Source organism: Hemiscyllium ocellatum, chromosome 3 (assembly GCF_020745735.1).
Source record: "Hemiscyllium ocellatum isolate sHemOce1 chromosome 3, sHemOce1.pat.X.cur, whole genome shotgun sequence".
Taxonomy (NCBI): Eukaryota; Metazoa; Chordata; class Chondrichthyes; order Orectolobiformes; family Hemiscylliidae; genus Hemiscyllium; species Hemiscyllium ocellatum.
In genome coordinates this window covers 22,752,201-22,769,381 of record NC_083403.1, presented here as the reverse complement: position 1 = coordinate 22,769,381, position 17,181 = coordinate 22,752,201, and the positions used below count along the sequence as shown (strand labels likewise).

The 17,181-nt window shown below is 42.9% G+C and overlaps 1 protein-coding gene across 1 annotated transcript in view; it reads left to right on the top strand.

Annotated features, from left to right (window-relative positions):
• Positions 1-17,181, top strand: part of LOC132835144 (TOG array regulator of axonemal microtubules protein 2-like) — a 45,228-nt gene that overhangs the window by 10,271 nt on the left and 17,776 nt on the right. The window contains exons 4-7 of the mRNA XM_060854475.1: positions 3,989-4,094; positions 7,491-7,726; positions 14,113-14,271; positions 16,519-16,636. Of these exons, the coding sequence (XP_060710458.1) occupies positions 3,989-4,094; positions 7,491-7,726; positions 14,113-14,271; positions 16,519-16,636 (619 nt within the window). The remainder of the gene's footprint in view (positions 1-3,988; positions 4,095-7,490; positions 7,727-14,112; positions 14,272-16,518; positions 16,637-17,181) is intronic.

Sequence of the window (17,181 nt, the reverse complement as noted above, 5' to 3'; positions counted from 1 at the left end):
ACAAATGAGAGGGACTGTATTGCTGAAGAGGAGAGTGTGAAACGGACTGGTAAGCTAGAGGAGATACTTGTCAGGAAGGAAGATGTATTGAGCATTCTGAAAAACTTGAGGACAGACAAGTCCCCCGGGCCTGACGGGATATATCCTAGGATTATGTGGAAAGCAAGAGAGGAAATTGCAGAACCGTTGGCAATGATCTTTTCATCTTCACTGTCAATGGGGGTGGTGCCAGGGGACTGGAGAGTGGCGAATGTTGTGCCCATGTTCAAAAAAGGGAATAGGGATAACCCCAGGAATTACAGGCCAGTTAGTCTTACTTCGGTGGTAGGCAAAGTAATGGAAAGGGTACTGAGGGATAGGATTTATGAGTATCTGGAAAGACACTGCTTGATTAGGGACAGCCAGCACGGATTTGTGAGGGGTAGGTCTTGCCTTACAAGTCTTATTGAATTCTTTGAGGAGGTGACCAAGTGTGTGGATGAGGGTAGAGCTGTGGATGTAGTGTACATGGATTTTAGTAAGGCATTTGATAAGGTTCTCCATGGTGGACTTATGCGGAAAGTTAGGAGGCATGGGATAGTGGGAAGTTTGGCCAGTTGATAGAGAACTGGCTAACCGGTCGAAGTCAGAGAGTGGTGATAGATGGTAAATATTCATCCTGGAGCCCAGTTACAAGTGGAGTTCTGCAGCGATCAGTTCTGGGTCCCCTGCTGTTTGTAATTTTTATTAATGACTTGGAAGAGGGAGTCGAAAGGTGGGTCAGTAAATTTGCAGAAGATACAAAGGTTGGTGGAGTTGTGGATAGTGAGGAGGGCTGTTGTCGGCTGCAAAGGGACTTAGATATGATGCAGAGCTGGGCTGAGGAGTGGCAGATGGAGTTCAACCCTGTCAAGTGTGAGGTTGTCCATTTTGGAAGGACAAATAAGAATGCGGAATACAGGGTTAACGGTAGGGTTCTTAGTAAGGTGGAGGAGCAGAGGGATCTTGGGGTCTATGTTCATAGCTCTTTGAAAGTTGCCACTCAGGTGGGTAGAGCTTGTAAGAAGGCCTATGGTGTATTAGCGTTCATTAGCAGAGGGATTGATCTCAAGAATCGTGAGGCGATGTTGCAGCTGTACAGGACCTTGGTAAGGCCACATTTGGAGTACTGTGTGCAGTTCTGGTCGCCTCATTTTAGGAAAGGTGTGGAAGCTTTGGAGAGGGTGCAGAGGAGATTTACCAGGATGTTGCCTGGAATGGAGAATAGGTCATACGAGAATAGGTTGAGAGTGCTAGGCCTTTTCTCATTGGAATGGCGAAGGATGACGGTGACTTGATAGAGGTTTATAAGATGATCAGGGGAATAGATAGAGTAGACAATCAGAGATTTTTTCCCCGGGTACAACAGAGTGTTACAAGGGGACATAAATTTAAGGTGAAGGGTGGAAGGTATAGGGGGGATGTCAGGGGTAGGTTCTTTACCCAGAGAGTGGTGGGGGCATGGAATGCGCTGCCTGTGGGAGTGGTAGAGCCAGAATCATTGGTGACCTTTAAGCGGCAATTGGATATGTACATGGATAGGTGCTTAAGCTAGGGCAAATGTTCAGCACAACATCGTGGGCTGAAGGGCCTGTTCTGTGCTGTATTGTTCTATATTCCACTTCACATTCAGCAGACTGACCCTGAGGAGTGACACTGCCCACTAACTGGAGCAACCTAGCTGCACAATGATTGAGCAGACACTGGATTGATATCTGTACATCTCCCCGACTGTCCTCTCGTTCCCTGGGCTGGCTGCACTCGACCCACAGGACTGACTGTGGTCACATCCTCAAAGGTCCATAGATACTGATTTAGCCCAAGCTCCTGGACTGATACCAGAGGCTGCCCTTGACTTACTGTGCTGAGCTTCTTTGGACTAAACTGAGGACAACTGAGACACAGCTGCTGGCTTTGTGCATGTGCCCTGTGTTGACCACATACAGAGCTATCATGTAGTACAGACAAGAGATTGACATAGCACACTGCCACATGGCAAGATACCATCTCCTTCAACTGATGACTGCTAGCCTGCATAACAAGCTGCCTGGCTTTGTGATTGCACTAAACTGTAAGGCAAGACAGAAATACTGTCAGCCTTTAAGGTGTAGCTGGGTGGGCAGGGGGGCACAAAGTGCTATAACACAAGGCAAGGCGTCCTAAAAGAGTGAGCAAGCAGCCATGAGATCCTTCAATCTGTGAGATGTCCCTGAGATGTTGCAGTGGCCTTGCAATGAGAGGAGTTGGTGTGGTCCACAGTGCAGAAGATGATAGAGGATCGGAGATGTGTCATGGTGATTTTAGAGACTGCAACATACTGAAATCTTGATCATTCAGAATAGTTTGTTGTGTTAAAGAGTGTGCAATATTCACTACTTGAATTAAGCAGCAGAAATAATCGAACAGAGTAGGAACCCGGTACCAAAATATAGGGATTGTCAGGTAATTTGATTTGAATGACTCTGCTTGAAGAAATTGACAAATCTTCACTAGACATGTAGTTATAATGTCTGGATATTAGGTAAGATTTGATTCCCAGGAGAAATTGCATCTCCTGATATTGCTGGCCCTTTGCTATATTTCTATAGTTATTAAAATTGAAGCACTGAAGATCCTGTGAGGCACACTGCAAAGTAGAAATTTGGATTGTAGAGTCTCTGCTGCATACAGAATGGAAGGAAGTCTCTAAAATAGCAATGTCGTCACAGGGCTTTATGTCCAGGAAGCACACATTGTGAAGTTACAGACTGCCTGGACATTAATTGAATGGATGCATCCACCTTCATTCTAAAGTTCTTGCTATTAACATTTAGTGGATGAAGCCCTTTTACAAAGTCCTACATCCCGACATGATGAAATTGATCCCATTCCATGAGGTAACTCGATCCTTCCCAGAATCTTAATACTAATTGGTTTTACCATTGCTCCTGCAATCTGTAGGCTTTTTAAAAACATAGGCTTGGCATTGTTTAACTTATGATCTGATTTAGCCCCTCTTCTCTCTAACTCTAGTCAGTGTCCAGTTCATTGGACATTTGATAGGATTGTCAAAATGGTCGTGGTTAAGTTTACCAGAGTCCTGTATCATTGGTGAATGTTTCCTCTCAACTAGTTCCAAGTAGGAAATTCTGGATATAGTATCTCTGATTATCTCTCCACAGAATTCAATGGAGATGAAGTATTCCAAAAGCCAGTATATGTAACAGTTACCTTTATACATTGTGTTCATACATTTAGTGCAGTGAAATATTTAACTAACTTGAGTGAATAGAATGTGAAACATGCAAATAAGGAACAAGAGTAGGCCACTCAGCCCTTTGAACCTGCTCTACTATTCAATAAGATCGTGGCTCAGCTGCATTTAACCTGAGCTCTACACATCCCTGATAATCTTTTGTCTCTTTGTTAATCAAGGATGCATTTACCTCCGCCTTAAAAAAAAATAAAGACTGTGCATCCACTGCCTTTTGAGGATGGGAATTCCAAAGAAACCCAACCCAATGAGAGAAAAATTGGTTCCTCATCTCTTGTCTTCAATGAACGACCCATTATTCTTAAATCATGACTCCTAGTTTTAGATTCTCCAAGTGGAAACATCCTTTCAACATGCCTCGGTCAAGTCCCCACATGATCTTGAATGTTTTAATTTAGTCACCTCTAATTCTACTAAACTTCAGAGGATACCAACTCTAGCCTTTCTAGTCTTTCCTCAGAGCAATCAACTTATTTCAGGCATTAGTTTAGTAAACCTTCTTGATACTGCTTCCATTGCATTAACATCCTTCCATAAGTACAGTGAGCAGATTAGTGCACAGTACTCTAGATGTGAGTTCAACAATGCCCTCTATAGCTGAAGCATAACTTCTTTCCTCTTGCATTCAGTTCCCCTTAAAAAGAAACATAAAAATTGCCTCTTGTGTTAAAAAGAAAAAAAAACTAATGGTTTTTCTTTTCGGTTTTGTCGTGTCAGGGAGATGAAGAGGAAGGGATTGTCAAGTGTTCGACGCTTGGCTCGATACCATCAGGAAGTTCTCCTAACGAAGCTTCATGCTGTCTGCTTGGCAGTGACAAAGGAGGTGGGCTATGTGGAAGCTCGGCTTTCTGGGTCCTTATTCTCTGAAACCCCAGCACAGGAAGGCCTAACCCAAATTTGAACCATAAGAGTGGAGGCGTTGCTGGTTGGTAAATGTCTGAGAAATGGAAACAGATTATGTTTTAGATCAGTCCATTCCTTGGCACTGGTATAGGGAGGCAAGAAAGGCCTTTTCCACAAAACAAACCTGATAAAGGTAAAGAGTACAAATCTGATAGACTTCATTGGTAAAGATGGCCAACAATCTGTGGACTTGTTTCCCTGTGATGAAAACAACTAAACACTCAAAAAGGAAAACTTTGGAGTGTTTGAGGAAAGAAATAAGCAGAATTAATTGAATAGTCTTATGATCTGGAATGCATTACCTAAAAATGTAGACGCAGCAGATTCCATCATTACTTTTAAAAGGCATTCACTATAAACTGGGAGGGGAAAAGGCAAGGTCCCAACTGGTTAGTTCTTTCAAAGCTATAAAGGGCTGAATGACATTGCACTGCTTGATAGGATTATAAGTGTAAATGTTAAGAATAGATATAAAGGCCATTTCTGGCATGCTGTGAAACATGCATTAGAAATCTATATAGTCTCTACCATCTTGAAGGATAAAGACAGCAGATAAATGGGAACACCAACACCTGCAAGTTCCCCTCACCATCTTCACTTGGAAATATATCACCTTTCCTTAAAAATCTGGGTCAAAATCCCGGAATTTCCTCCCTAGTGGCACTATGGATCTAACTACACCAAATAGACTACAATAGTTCAATAAGGTAGCTCACCACCACCTTCTCAAAGGCACTTGGCAATTGGTAACAGAAGTTGAGAGTGTGATGCTGGAAAAGCACAGCAGGTCAGGCAGCATTCCCATCAGGAAAGGTTTATACCCGAAATGTCGATTCTCCTGCTCCTTGAATGCTGCCTGACCTGCTGCGCTTTTCCAGCATCAGCAGTCCTCACTTTCTCCTAATTGACAACAGAAGTCCATATCCTATGAATAAATTTTGAAACAAGCAGTCAAGGAATAGAAACAGCTCTGAAATTGACATGCATGAGGTGGTATGTGAAAGATAGAAACTTTCAGGTTTGTGGGGCAGTTAAGATCTGAACTTGCTGAAAACTTGAAGTGAGAGTTCATGGCATAGCGCGATATAGAAAGTTGAATAGAGTTTCTTGCAACTAACTGTGAAGCACCTTTAGATGTTCCTTACATTAAAGGTACTAGATAAATGAATGTTGTTAATGTAAATCTGGAATGTTCCTTCACACAGAGCCATGACAATGGAGTAACCAGATGCTAATTTCCATTGTGGAAAAACAGAAAGCCTCTCATGTAGAAGCAAGTCCATGTTTGGAATATGGATTTCTGGATGGGGAAGTGGGACTGGGGATCCTGAAGAATCCTCTACCTAGTTGGATATGAATATGTGGTAGGGCACGTGGTAAGAATATGTGGTAGAGGAATGAGCAGGAATAGGCGGCACAGTGGCTCAGTGGTTAGCACTGCTGCCTCACGCCACCAGGGAGCTGGCTGCGATTCCAGCGTAGGGCAACTGTCTGTGTGCAGTTCGCACATTCTCTCCGTGTCTGTGTTGGTTTCCTCAGAGTGCTCTGGTTTCCTCCCATATCCAAGAATGTGCAGGTTTGGTAAATTGGCCATGCCAAATTGCCCCTAGCGTTCAGAGATATGTAGATTAGGTGCATTAGTCAGAAGTAAAAATGTAGAGTGGTAGGAATGGGTTGGTGTGGCCTTGTTGGGTTGAAGGACCTGTTTCCACACTGTAGGGATTCTGTGTGTTGCTATATCTTTCTCATGCCCATCTATCTGGCAACTGCAAAATCAGTAGTCAGGCATTAGCCTGTGGGTTATGTTCTGTATTTGTCTACCCTTGGAAAATGGACAGTTGCTAGCAATACCAACATTAATTGCTCATCTCTGATGATGAATCTTCCTTGTGAACCTCTTCAGTTCATCTGATGAAGGTACTACATTAATTCTGTTCGTTAGAAAGTTCCAGCATTTTTGACCTAGTGATGATGATAATGCTTATTTTGGTCTCAATTGAGATGGTGCGTGATGTTAGAAATTTGAGTTGGTTTGCTCCCTTGAAATAGATAGATTCTTGATTAGTAGGGGAATCAAGGGTTATGGGGAAAGTGTAGGAACATGGACATGAGGAATGTCAGACCAGGCCATGATTCTCTTGAATGGCAGAACAGGCTTGAGGGGCTGACTGGTCTACTGTTCTTATTTCTATGGCCTTTCCTTGTTGCCACTGTTCTTTTAGGAAATGGAGACTGAAAGTTTGGAGAGTTGCTTTTGAAAATGCCGTGAAGAGAGATTGCCGTACATCCTGTCAATAACACCCTGTGCAGCCCCTGTAGTGAAGGAAAAGGATGTTTTAGATAGTTGATGGGCTACAAAAAAAAATGAAATGTAGTACGTTAACAATAGAAATGGTAGTGTGACTCCAATCGTTGTCGATTCAGGATTGAGCCGTACTTTTCTATACCAAATCCACGCCTATTGAGGGAGGCAAATTAGGCGTAGTTGGGTGCTTATTTTACCTGTTTGCTTTGGACAAAAGGACAGTGGAGCTACATCTGGTTCTGATATGTTGACAAAGTTAAAAAAAATCACTCAACACCAGATTATATTCCAACGGGTTTATGTGGAAGTACTAGCCTTCAGAGTGCTACTCCTTCATCAGGTAACTGTGGAGCAGGATCATAAGACACAGAGTTTATAGCAAAAGATCACAGTGTCATGCAATTGAAACAATACGTTGAACAAACCTAGAATGTGACTTAAAAGAAGTTCTGGGATTTACATATTAATGAACTGAAACCTGCCATCCATTCTAAAAAATGAAAGACTTAACAGCAATCTAGGTTTGTTCAATATAGTATTTCAATTCATGACACTGTGATCTTTTGCTATAAATTCTGTGTCTTACGTTACTGCTCCATAGCTACCTGATGAAAATGCAGTGCTGTGAAAACTTGTACTTCCAAATCAACCTGTTGGACTATAACCTGATGTTCTGTGATTTTTTTTACCTTTGTCCACCCTGCTCTAACACGAGCACCTCCACATCAGTGATATGTTGAGACAGCTCTCCCCTGTAATTATTGTCAACAATTTCCATCTATTCAGACCAAATCCTAAGGCAGATGATGAGCACCTTGACTAAGCTATGCAGATCCCAGTCTGTGTTTTGTGGTAAGCTGATAGTACATAAAATTCCTGCTGCCAAATTTTATGATGCAAATTCACTGTTACTTTCATTCCTTTAACTCTGAAAGTATGGTCGTTGCAAATGGACGAATGGGTTCTGGCAGATCCTTGTTATATGCTGGTAAAATATTTTGATTTCTCCAGGTCAGTAACTTACGTTCCAAGGTTTCGCGCTCAGCGATCTTGTCTCTCAGTGAACTGTTCTCTCAGCTGAAGAGAAACATGGATCAGGAAGTTGATGAAGTGACCAGAATACTGCTTCACAAGACAGGCGACTCCAATGAGTTCATCCGGGAGGAGGCAGTCAAGGCGCTGGCTGTTATGGCAGAGAACGTGAGCCCATCACGGGCATTGACTGCCCTTATCGCAGGCGGTGTAAAGTAAGGAAATATGCAAGCAGCATTTAGAAATGTGTGATCGTTTATGGAGAGTTTAGGGAACCTCTCGGTTACTCACTTCGTGAGCTGAGTTTGTGTATTAATATCATTGTGATTTGGTGCAAGGCATATTCTCCAACCCTCCCTTTTCCACCTCTCACTACCTCTCTACTTCATCCACCAGGTATTGAAATAGTCCTGAACTCCTTGCTGTTCTTCAACCAGTCCTCTCCATGGCCAGCTGACCTGAGGTGACCATCTAGGACAGGGAAACTCAGGGACCATTCCTCCAGAGAAATATTGGAAATGCATGTTCTTTTGCCTCGTGTGTGGGGTTGGGGGATCCTGTTAACTGCTAATTGGCCTTTACCTGCTTCATAGAATCTGTCTTGTAGGATGCATGAACATTTAAGAGTAGGCCAGAATGTTAAAAAAACTTTTCAATTGATGAAATGTAATTCTCTTTATCTTTCTTTTACTCTCTGGAAATGCATCTAATTGCCTATAATTAGACTTTTTTTACAGCTAACTTTTATAACTTTTTCAATTCATTCAAGGGATGTGACTGGCCAGTCCTTATTCCTCATCCCTTGTTGCCTTAAAGGTCGATACATCTGAATGGCTTGCTCAGGCTGTCTCCGGGGGCAAAAACAATGACTGCAGATGCTGGAAACCAGATCTGGATTAGAGTGGTGCTGGAAAAGCACCGCAGTTCAGGCAGCATCCGAGCAGTTAAGAGTCAGTTATTTTCTTGTGTGTCAGGAGTTAGATATAAGACAGATCAGACAAGGACAGCAGCTTTCCTTCCCTAAAGGACTTAATGAATCAGATTTGGTTTGATTTGATTTATTGCAGTCACACGTACCTAAGTACAGTGAAAAGCTTTGTTTTGCGAGAAGTACGGACAGAACATAGTAAACAAGGATCTACAGATCATAGGGTGCTTAGACAGAGCAAGGCATACAAATTACAAAGAAAATTACAGCACAGGAACAGGCCCTTTGGCACTCCAAGCTCGCATCGATCCAGATCCTCTATCCTCTGTCACCTATTTTCTAAGGATCTGTATCCCTCCACAGGATACGCCACACAGGAGTTGTGCAAAGCAAGATTGACATTAATAAGATCAACATTATGTGAAGTTAGGGAGTCTATTAAGCAGGGAAGAACCTGGTTCTTGAACCTGTGGGTGCGTATTCAAGCTTCTGTATCTTTGCCTGTTGGAAAAGGTTGGAGGAGAGATTACTGGGTTTGAGGGGTTTTTGATAACATTAGCAGCCTTTCTGCAGCAAGGAGAAATATAAATGGAGTCCATGGATGAGATGTTGGACTGTGCACACAACCTTCTGTAGTTTCTTCCCGTCCTGGGCAGAGCATTTGCTGTTTCAGGCTATTATGCGTCCAGATAATATGCTTTCTATAGTGCATCTGTAAAATATGGTGAGGATCCTTATAGATATGCTGAATTTTCTAAGTCACCAAAAGAAGAGGTGTTGTTATACCTTCATGACTGTTGCATCTACGTAAGAAGTCCAGGAGAGGTTATTGGTTATCTTCACTCTTCGGAACTTGATGCTCTTGACCCCTTCTACCTTAGCTCCATTGGTTGTAGATGGGAACGTGTTCTCTTCCTTTCTTCCTGAAGTCAATGATCAGTTCTTTTGTTTGCTGACATTGCGAGAGAGAGGTTGTTATCATTGTACCACAACACCAAGGTCTCCACCTCCTTTCTGTATTCTGACACATCATTATTTGATATTGGTCCTACCACAATGGTGTTGTCAGTAAGCTTGTCAATGGTGTTCATTTAGAATTTGGTTACACAGTCGTGGGTATACAGGGAGTACAGTAAGGCTGAGAATGCATCCTTGGGGGCCCCAATGTTGAGGATTATTGTGAAGGAGATGCAGTTGTCTATCTTCACTGACTGTGGTTAATGGGTCAGGAAGCTGAGGATCCAGTTACAGAGGGCAGAGCCGAGACCTAGGTCCCAGAGTTTTAAGGTTAGTCTGTAGGGGAGTATGGCATTGAAGATGGAGCTGTAGTCAATAACTAGTAATCTGATGTAAGTGTCCTTGTTATCCATATATTCCAGGGATGAGTGTAGGGCTAGGGAAATAGTATCCACTTTGGACCTGTTTCATTGGTAGACAAATTGCAGAGGATTGAAGCAGGCTGGGAGGGTCAAGTTGAAGTGGGCCATGCCCAGCCTTTCGAAGCACTTCATGATTATGGAGGTCAGAGCCACTGCGTGGTAGTCATTAAGGTTCGTTGTGTATGCTTTCTTTGGTACTGGGATGATGGTGGTCTTTCTGAAGCAAGTGGGGACTTCAGCATGTAAGAGGGAGAGGTTGAAGATGTCAGTGAATGTGAGATAGGTTTTTCCCTGACAATCAGCAATAGTTTCATGGTCAACTTTCAATTCTAGATTTTTTTTTATTGAATTCAAATTCTGCCATCTGTCATGGTGAGATTTGTAACCTTGTCTCCAGGACATTACCCAGTCTCTGAATTACTAGTCCAGTAGCAATGCTACTTGATCATCACTTTTCCTAAAGCTTCTGTTTAAATCTTTCCACTGTTAAGTCTCTCTTCCCTCTGTAGGCTACAGTTAAAATCCTATAGTTGGCCCACATTTGCCTCTGAATAACAAGGTCCTAAGTTCAAGTTCCACTCCGGTGCCTGAATACAACAATGCAGAAATGTCTTGAAGACAAACTCCAATGCAATAATAGGTGTACTGCACTTTTGAAGATGCTGCCTTTTGGATGAGATGTTAAAGTAAAGCTCTATCTGCTTGCTCAGGTTCGTGGTCCCCCAACTCTCTCCACTTGCTATTTCTCTGCTAAAACCTTCCTCAAACCCTCAAGCCTCTTTGTCCTTAATACCATGGATTGCCAGCCAACACCAATAATTCTTCCTTGGTTTGATGTTGCATTTTTCCCTTTGGCTTTGGGATGTTTTGTAATTTTGGTTTTGATATTTGGACCCCATTAGGAATGTTCTGTTTATTGTCCATCCCTCATGTTTGTACTGAGAGCTCAACTGCGAGGATAGCTGAAACTGGTGCAAATCAATGTGGTTGATTCTCAACTATCTCCTGAAATGGCCTGGCCAACCATTCCAATGTACCAAGCTTCTATAGAATAAAAATAAAACTGGCACTGCCGTCTTGCTAAGTGAGATCGATTCAGTATAGATGGAGGATATCAAAATTGGGCGTCTATGAAGTGTTGTGGACCATTAGTTGCAACAGAATTGCATTGATTCCCAATCTGTAGCATCACAAGTCAAGGGACCACCAAATTGTTACAGTGCAGAAGGAGGCAGTTCAGGCCATTATGTCTACACTGGCTCTTTGCATGAGCATTGCCTTATAGTCATTCTCCTGACTTTTCTGCATAGTCCTGAATATTAATTTTATTAAAGTAACCGTCTAGTGCCCTCTTCAACACTCCAATTTACCCTGACTCAAACACTTCAGAATCCATCATGTTTGATGAAGTGTGCATTTGGCCAAGCCAGGAGCATCTCTAACAGTGAGGGTGCGACCTGGAAACACTACAACACATTACTACTTGCATGTTAAGCAGCAGAAGCAACATGTAATAGACAGAGCTAAATGAACCAAAGAAGGAGAAAGTGAGGGCTGCAGATGCTGGCGATCAGAATCGCGAGTGTGGTGCTGGAAAAGTACAGCAGGTCAGCAGCATCCAACGAGCAGGAGAATTGAGGTTTCGGGCATAAGCCCTTCATCAGGAATGAGGTTTTTGGGCTGGGAGGTGGGTCTGAGAGATAAATAAGGGGGGAGGGTGGTTTTGAGGGGGAAGGTAGCTGAAAATGCGATAGGTAGATGAAGGTGAGGGGGAAGGTGATAGGTCGGAGAGGAGGGTGGAGTGGATGGATGGGAAAGGTGATGGGCAAGTAAGGAGGGCGGTGCTGAATTGGAGGCTTGGGACTGGGATCAAGTGGGGGGAGGGGAAATGAGGAGACTGTTGAATTCCACATTGATCCCATGTAGTTGCAGGGTTCTGAGGCGGAATATGAGGTGTTCTTCCTCCAGGAGTTGGGTGGTAAGGGTTTGGCAATTGAGGAGAACCCAGACCTGCATGTCCTTGATGGACTGGGAGGGGCAAGTTGAAGTGTTCAGCTATGGAGCGGTGTGGTTGATTGGTGCCGGTGTCCCAGAGATGTTCTCTGAAACAATCCGCAAGTAGGTGTCCTGTCTTACCGATGTAGAGGAGACCACGTCGAGTGCAACGGATACAGTAGATGACATTGGTGGAGATACAGGTAAATTTCTGTCAGATGTGCAAGGATCCTTTGGGGTCTTGGATGGAGATGAGGGGAGTGGTGTAGGTGCAAGTTTTGCACTTCCTGGGGTGGCAGGGTAAGGTGCCAGGAGTGGGGTGTGGGCTGATGGAGAGTGTGGACCTGATGAGAGAGTTGCAGAGGGAATGGGTCTCTCCGGAACGCTGATAGGGGTGGAGTGGGGAATATATCTCTGGTGGTAGGGCCCATGTATAGGTGCAGAAGTGATGGAGGATGATGTGATGTATGTGGAGGTTGGTGGGGTGGAAGGTAAGGACCAGGAGCGTTCTGTCTTTGTTGCTTTGGGAGGGGTGGGTTCAAGGGCGGTGGTGCGAGACGTGGAGGAGATGCACTGGAAGTATCATCATAAATGAATCCAAAGCCATCAAAGTAGATCTGAGCTCTGTACTCCTGCCATATCCATTCATGAATGTGATGGACAATTAAACACTAAAGGAAAAGAAGGTTTCACATATATCTCCACCCTCCTAGAAGGACCCGGTACATCAATACAAAAGATAAGGCATTTCCAACAGTCTTCAGCGAGAAGGACTGAGTGGCTGATCCATCCTGGCCTACTCCAGAGGTCACCAGCGTTAGAGATTCTAGTCTTTAACCAGTTGAATTCACTCTGTGTGATGTCAAGAAATGGTTGAAAACACTGGATACTGCAAAGGCTATGGCCCCTGACAAATCTCAGCAATAGCATTAAAGACATAAATCCTTAGTCAAGTTGTTTAAGTGCAGTTACAATACTTGCATCAAGCAGACAATGTGAATGTTGTCCAGGTGTGCCTGTTTACAAAAAAAGCTGGGCAATCCAACTTAGGCCAATTCCCTCCTCAGAAGTCTACTTTTTGATCATCAGCAAAGTGATGAAAGGTGTCAGTGGTGCTTCAACTGGCACTTAGACAGCAATTGTGTACTGATGCTTAGTTTGGGTTCCACTAGCTCCTGACTTGATTAAAGCCATGGCCCAAACATCATCCACAGCTCGAGTACTGTGTGCAGTTCTGATCACTCTAGGATGTTGATTGGGCTGGAGTGGTGTAGGGATAAAGAAAATCTGAATAAGCTCAGGTTGTTTTCTTTAGAGATGAGATGGTTGAGAGGGGGCCTGATTGAAGGGCATGAGATGAGAGACTTGGAGAACGTAGATCAAAAGTGGCTGCTAAGCTTAGTTGAAGGGTCAATAACAAGGGCCATAATTTTATGGTGAAAGGCAGGAGATTTAGAGGGAATTTGAGATTTTCTTTAACCTTGAGGGTAGTGGGAATCTGGAATGGACTGACTGGGTGGATAGTTGAGGTGGGAACCTCACAATCTTTAAAACATGTTTGGATAAGCACTTGAAATGTCATAACATTCAAGACTTTGGGTCAAGTGCTGAGTTTTTTCTCAGTGTAGACTCGATGGGCTCAATAGCCTGTTCTGCATTGTATGATTTTAAAAGAGGTAATGGCATGTTTATGACATTGATGCAGCATTTGACTGGGTATGACTTCAAGGAGTCCTAGTAAGATCAAAGTCATTGGGAATCACTGGGAAAACTCTCCACTGGCTGGAGATATGCTTAGTACAAATAAAACTGGTTGTGGTCATTGATGGCCAATTATTTCAGCTCCAAGACATCTCTGGAAGTGTTCCTCAGAATATTGCTCTAGGTCCAGTAGTCTTCAGCTGCTTCATCAATGACCTTCCCTTCAATAGAAACATTCCATTGACAGCACCCTCCAAGTCAATGTTCCTGTCACCAAGAAGGACAAGCGCAGCAGACAGTCCTAGGAATACCACCAGCTGCAAATTCACCCTCTGAACCATACACTATTTTGACTTGAAACTGTATTGTTGTTCCTTTACCATTTCCGGGTCAAAATCCTGGAACTCTCTCCCTAACAGCATTGCTGGTTGAACCTACGTTCTATAGTCTGCGACAGTTCGAGAAGGCACTTTACTAGCACCTTTTCAAGGGCAACTGCAGAAGAACAAGGAATGCTGGGCTATTCCATATCTCATGAATAAATGTGTATAATAAAATGTGGAGGTGTTGTTTATTTTATTTTTCTCTCATTATGCAGACATCGTAACACCACTGTTCGGAAATGTACCGCTGAAAATCTGCTGAGTGTTGTTGAACATCTTGGAGCTGAGAGACTCTTATCGGGGACCAAGGAGAATCTGGATCAGATTGTCCAAACAATGGTGAAATTCTCCCAGGATGGGAATCAGGAAACCAGGTGTGAGCAGGTGTTGGCACAAGCAGGATAGTAGATGAGATTGCAGTGCAACGGGAAGGGTTTTAGGGATAGAATAAAGATTTAAATAATTGTTTCACTTGTCTTTGAGGTTTAATCTTTGTTGGTCATCTCAAACACCTGGCTTATTGGCTTTGAACAAGGTGAGGTACATATCCAAACAGATAACCTGGACAAACCCAGAATCGACAAGACAAGGTTACACATGATAGGAACTTAAAAATGTGTTGCTGGTCAGGCAGCATCAAAGGAACAGGAGAATCTATGTTTCGGGCATTAACCCTTCTTCAGGAATGAGGAGGGTGTGCCAAGCAGGCTAAGATAAAAGGTAGGGAGGAGGGATTTGGGGGAGGGGCGCTGGGAATATGATAGGTGGAAGGAGGTGAGGGTGAGGGTGATAGGCCGGAGAGGGGGTGGGAGCGGAGAGGTTGGGAAGAAGATTGCAGGTCAAGGAGGTGGTGATGAATGGTAGGGCCCTGGGAAGCACCAACGAACAGAGAACCTTGGTGTGTATGCCCACTGGTGCTTGAAGGCATCAGGACAGGTGGATAAAGTGGTTAAAAAGGCATGTGGTATGTTTGCCTTTATTAGTTAAAGCATTGATTAAAATCAAAGGGATCATACTGAAACTATATAAAATGTTGGTTAGCTGCAGCATCGTGTACAGTTCTGGAATTCACTTTATAGGATGGAGGTGATTGCATCCAATCGGGTGCAGAGCAGATTTATCAGACTGGTGCCTGGGCTGGAGAGTTTTAGTTATGAAGAGAGATTGGATAGATTAGGGTTGTTTTCCCTGGAGCAGAAGAGACTGAGAGTAATGTGATTGAGCGGCAAATAGAGTAAATGGGGAAGAGACTTTTCCCTTTGATGGAGAGATCAATGATCAGGAGGCAGAGATTTAAGTTAAGGGGGAGGACAGTTAAAAGAGATGTGAAGAAAATTTCTTTCACTGAGGGTGGTGGGAATCTGCCTGGAAGGCTGGTAGAGGCAAAAATCCTCATAATGTTTAAGAAATACTTAGATGTATACTTGTGATGCCAAAACTAGACTATGGGCCAAGTGAAAATGGGGTTAGAATATGTAGGTGGTTGTTTTTGACTGGCATAGATGTGATTGACTAAAGGGCCTTTCTTTTTGCTATCTCTATGATTCTATGACCAGTAAAGGTAAAGAATATTGTGCTCTATGGGCTGATTCCTCTCTTCTCCTTACAGATTTCTATAGTAATACCTTGCAGTATTGATGGAAACAGTCATATAATTGACACATTTTCAGTTCTTTTGTCAGTCTTTGTGGAGGTTATTGTTAAAGATTAAAGTGGTCTATTTCAAAAGGGGATTACGCAATCTAGAATTACTGCTGGTGATACTTCCAAATGAGTGCTTAACACTCTCCTGTCAATCTCTGCTGTTAAACAAGGCTCCTTAGCCTTAACAATACTTGCTCCTGCTACGTTAAACAAGTACACAGAAAATGCTCAGTTAAAAACAAGGACTGTAGATGCTGAAAACCAGATTCTAGATTAGAGTGGTGTTGGAAATGCACAGTAGTTCAGGCAACATCTGAGGAGCAGGAAAATCAACGTTTTGGGCAAAAGCCCTTCTTCCTGATGAGGGGCTTTTGCCCAAAACGTCGATGTTCCTGCTCCTTGGTTGCTGCCTGAACTGCTGTGCTTTTCCAGCACCATTCTAATCCAGACACAGAAAGTGCTCACAAAGCATTTGCTTGTTAAATATTGAGAAGTAATTTCTAAAGCTCCAGCACTGTTGTGAATATGCTGTCATTTTTAGTGATGTGTGATTTGTTGGATAGTGCAGAGAGTCCGGGTTATTCTGGGGAATATAAATCTCATCTCTGTGGGAATTATAGGTTTGAGTGCCTCAATCTCAGAACTGCAGCAGCTATCTAAGTGAACAGTCCATTCAGATTTGGAATGGTGGATTCGCTGAAAACCTCCTTAACCTAAATACTCATTTCTCTCTGTTAATTTTCTCAGCTTTGTAGAGGCCACATTCTACATGGACACTATCTTTGTTTTATAGTGCATGGGTAATAAATGCGCAGGATCTTTCATTTTATATATCAGACATGCATGTTTGATAAAAGGGTTATCATGTGTGCTCTGCATGGGCACTTTCAGATTGCTGTGTGCTTGGTTGGTTCAGAGAGAACTTTGGTGCCAAACAGTTGGTGTAAATGTCACATTTGTTGTCCATTGTCTGATAGGTTTTATGGTCGGAAGGCACTGAACATTTTGGTGTCCCACCCAGAGTTTGAGAGATACATGGAACGCTCACTTCTGTCTCAGGAATTTCACCACATCATCACAGCTATAAAACAACGGGTGAGTCTCCTGCTGGCATTTTTTAATGAATAACCTTAATCTTCACTTTCACTGTGGTGTAGCTATCAGGATTAAAGTTCAGTAACAAGATGATGTTTATCAGTGTAAGATGACATCTTTGGGCTACTTCAAAAGATAGCTCAGGAAATGGTAAGAAGTATATGGCTATCCTAAATTCTGACCCAGTTATTGCATTTTCTTACTTAACTCCTAGTTTTAAACATTTACAGAGACTTTAAATAAATGTTAATACTGGGGGCGGTTCTAGAAACAATAACCACAGGATAAAAAACTGACAGGCAATAGGAGAGGTTTTAGCTCAGGAAGGGGACTCAGCACTGATTTATAAAATGCAGATTATGTTTGAATTTTTTGTTGAAGGAATAAAACAGGTTGATGAAGCAAATGTGATGGATGTGGTTTATCTGCATTTTTGACAAAGTGCAACATAATAGCTTAACCAACAGGGACATGTAGACAAGGAGGGTCAGTGTTCAATTGGGTAAAACATTGTCTGAAGTATAGAAAGAGCCAATTGGTGGGAA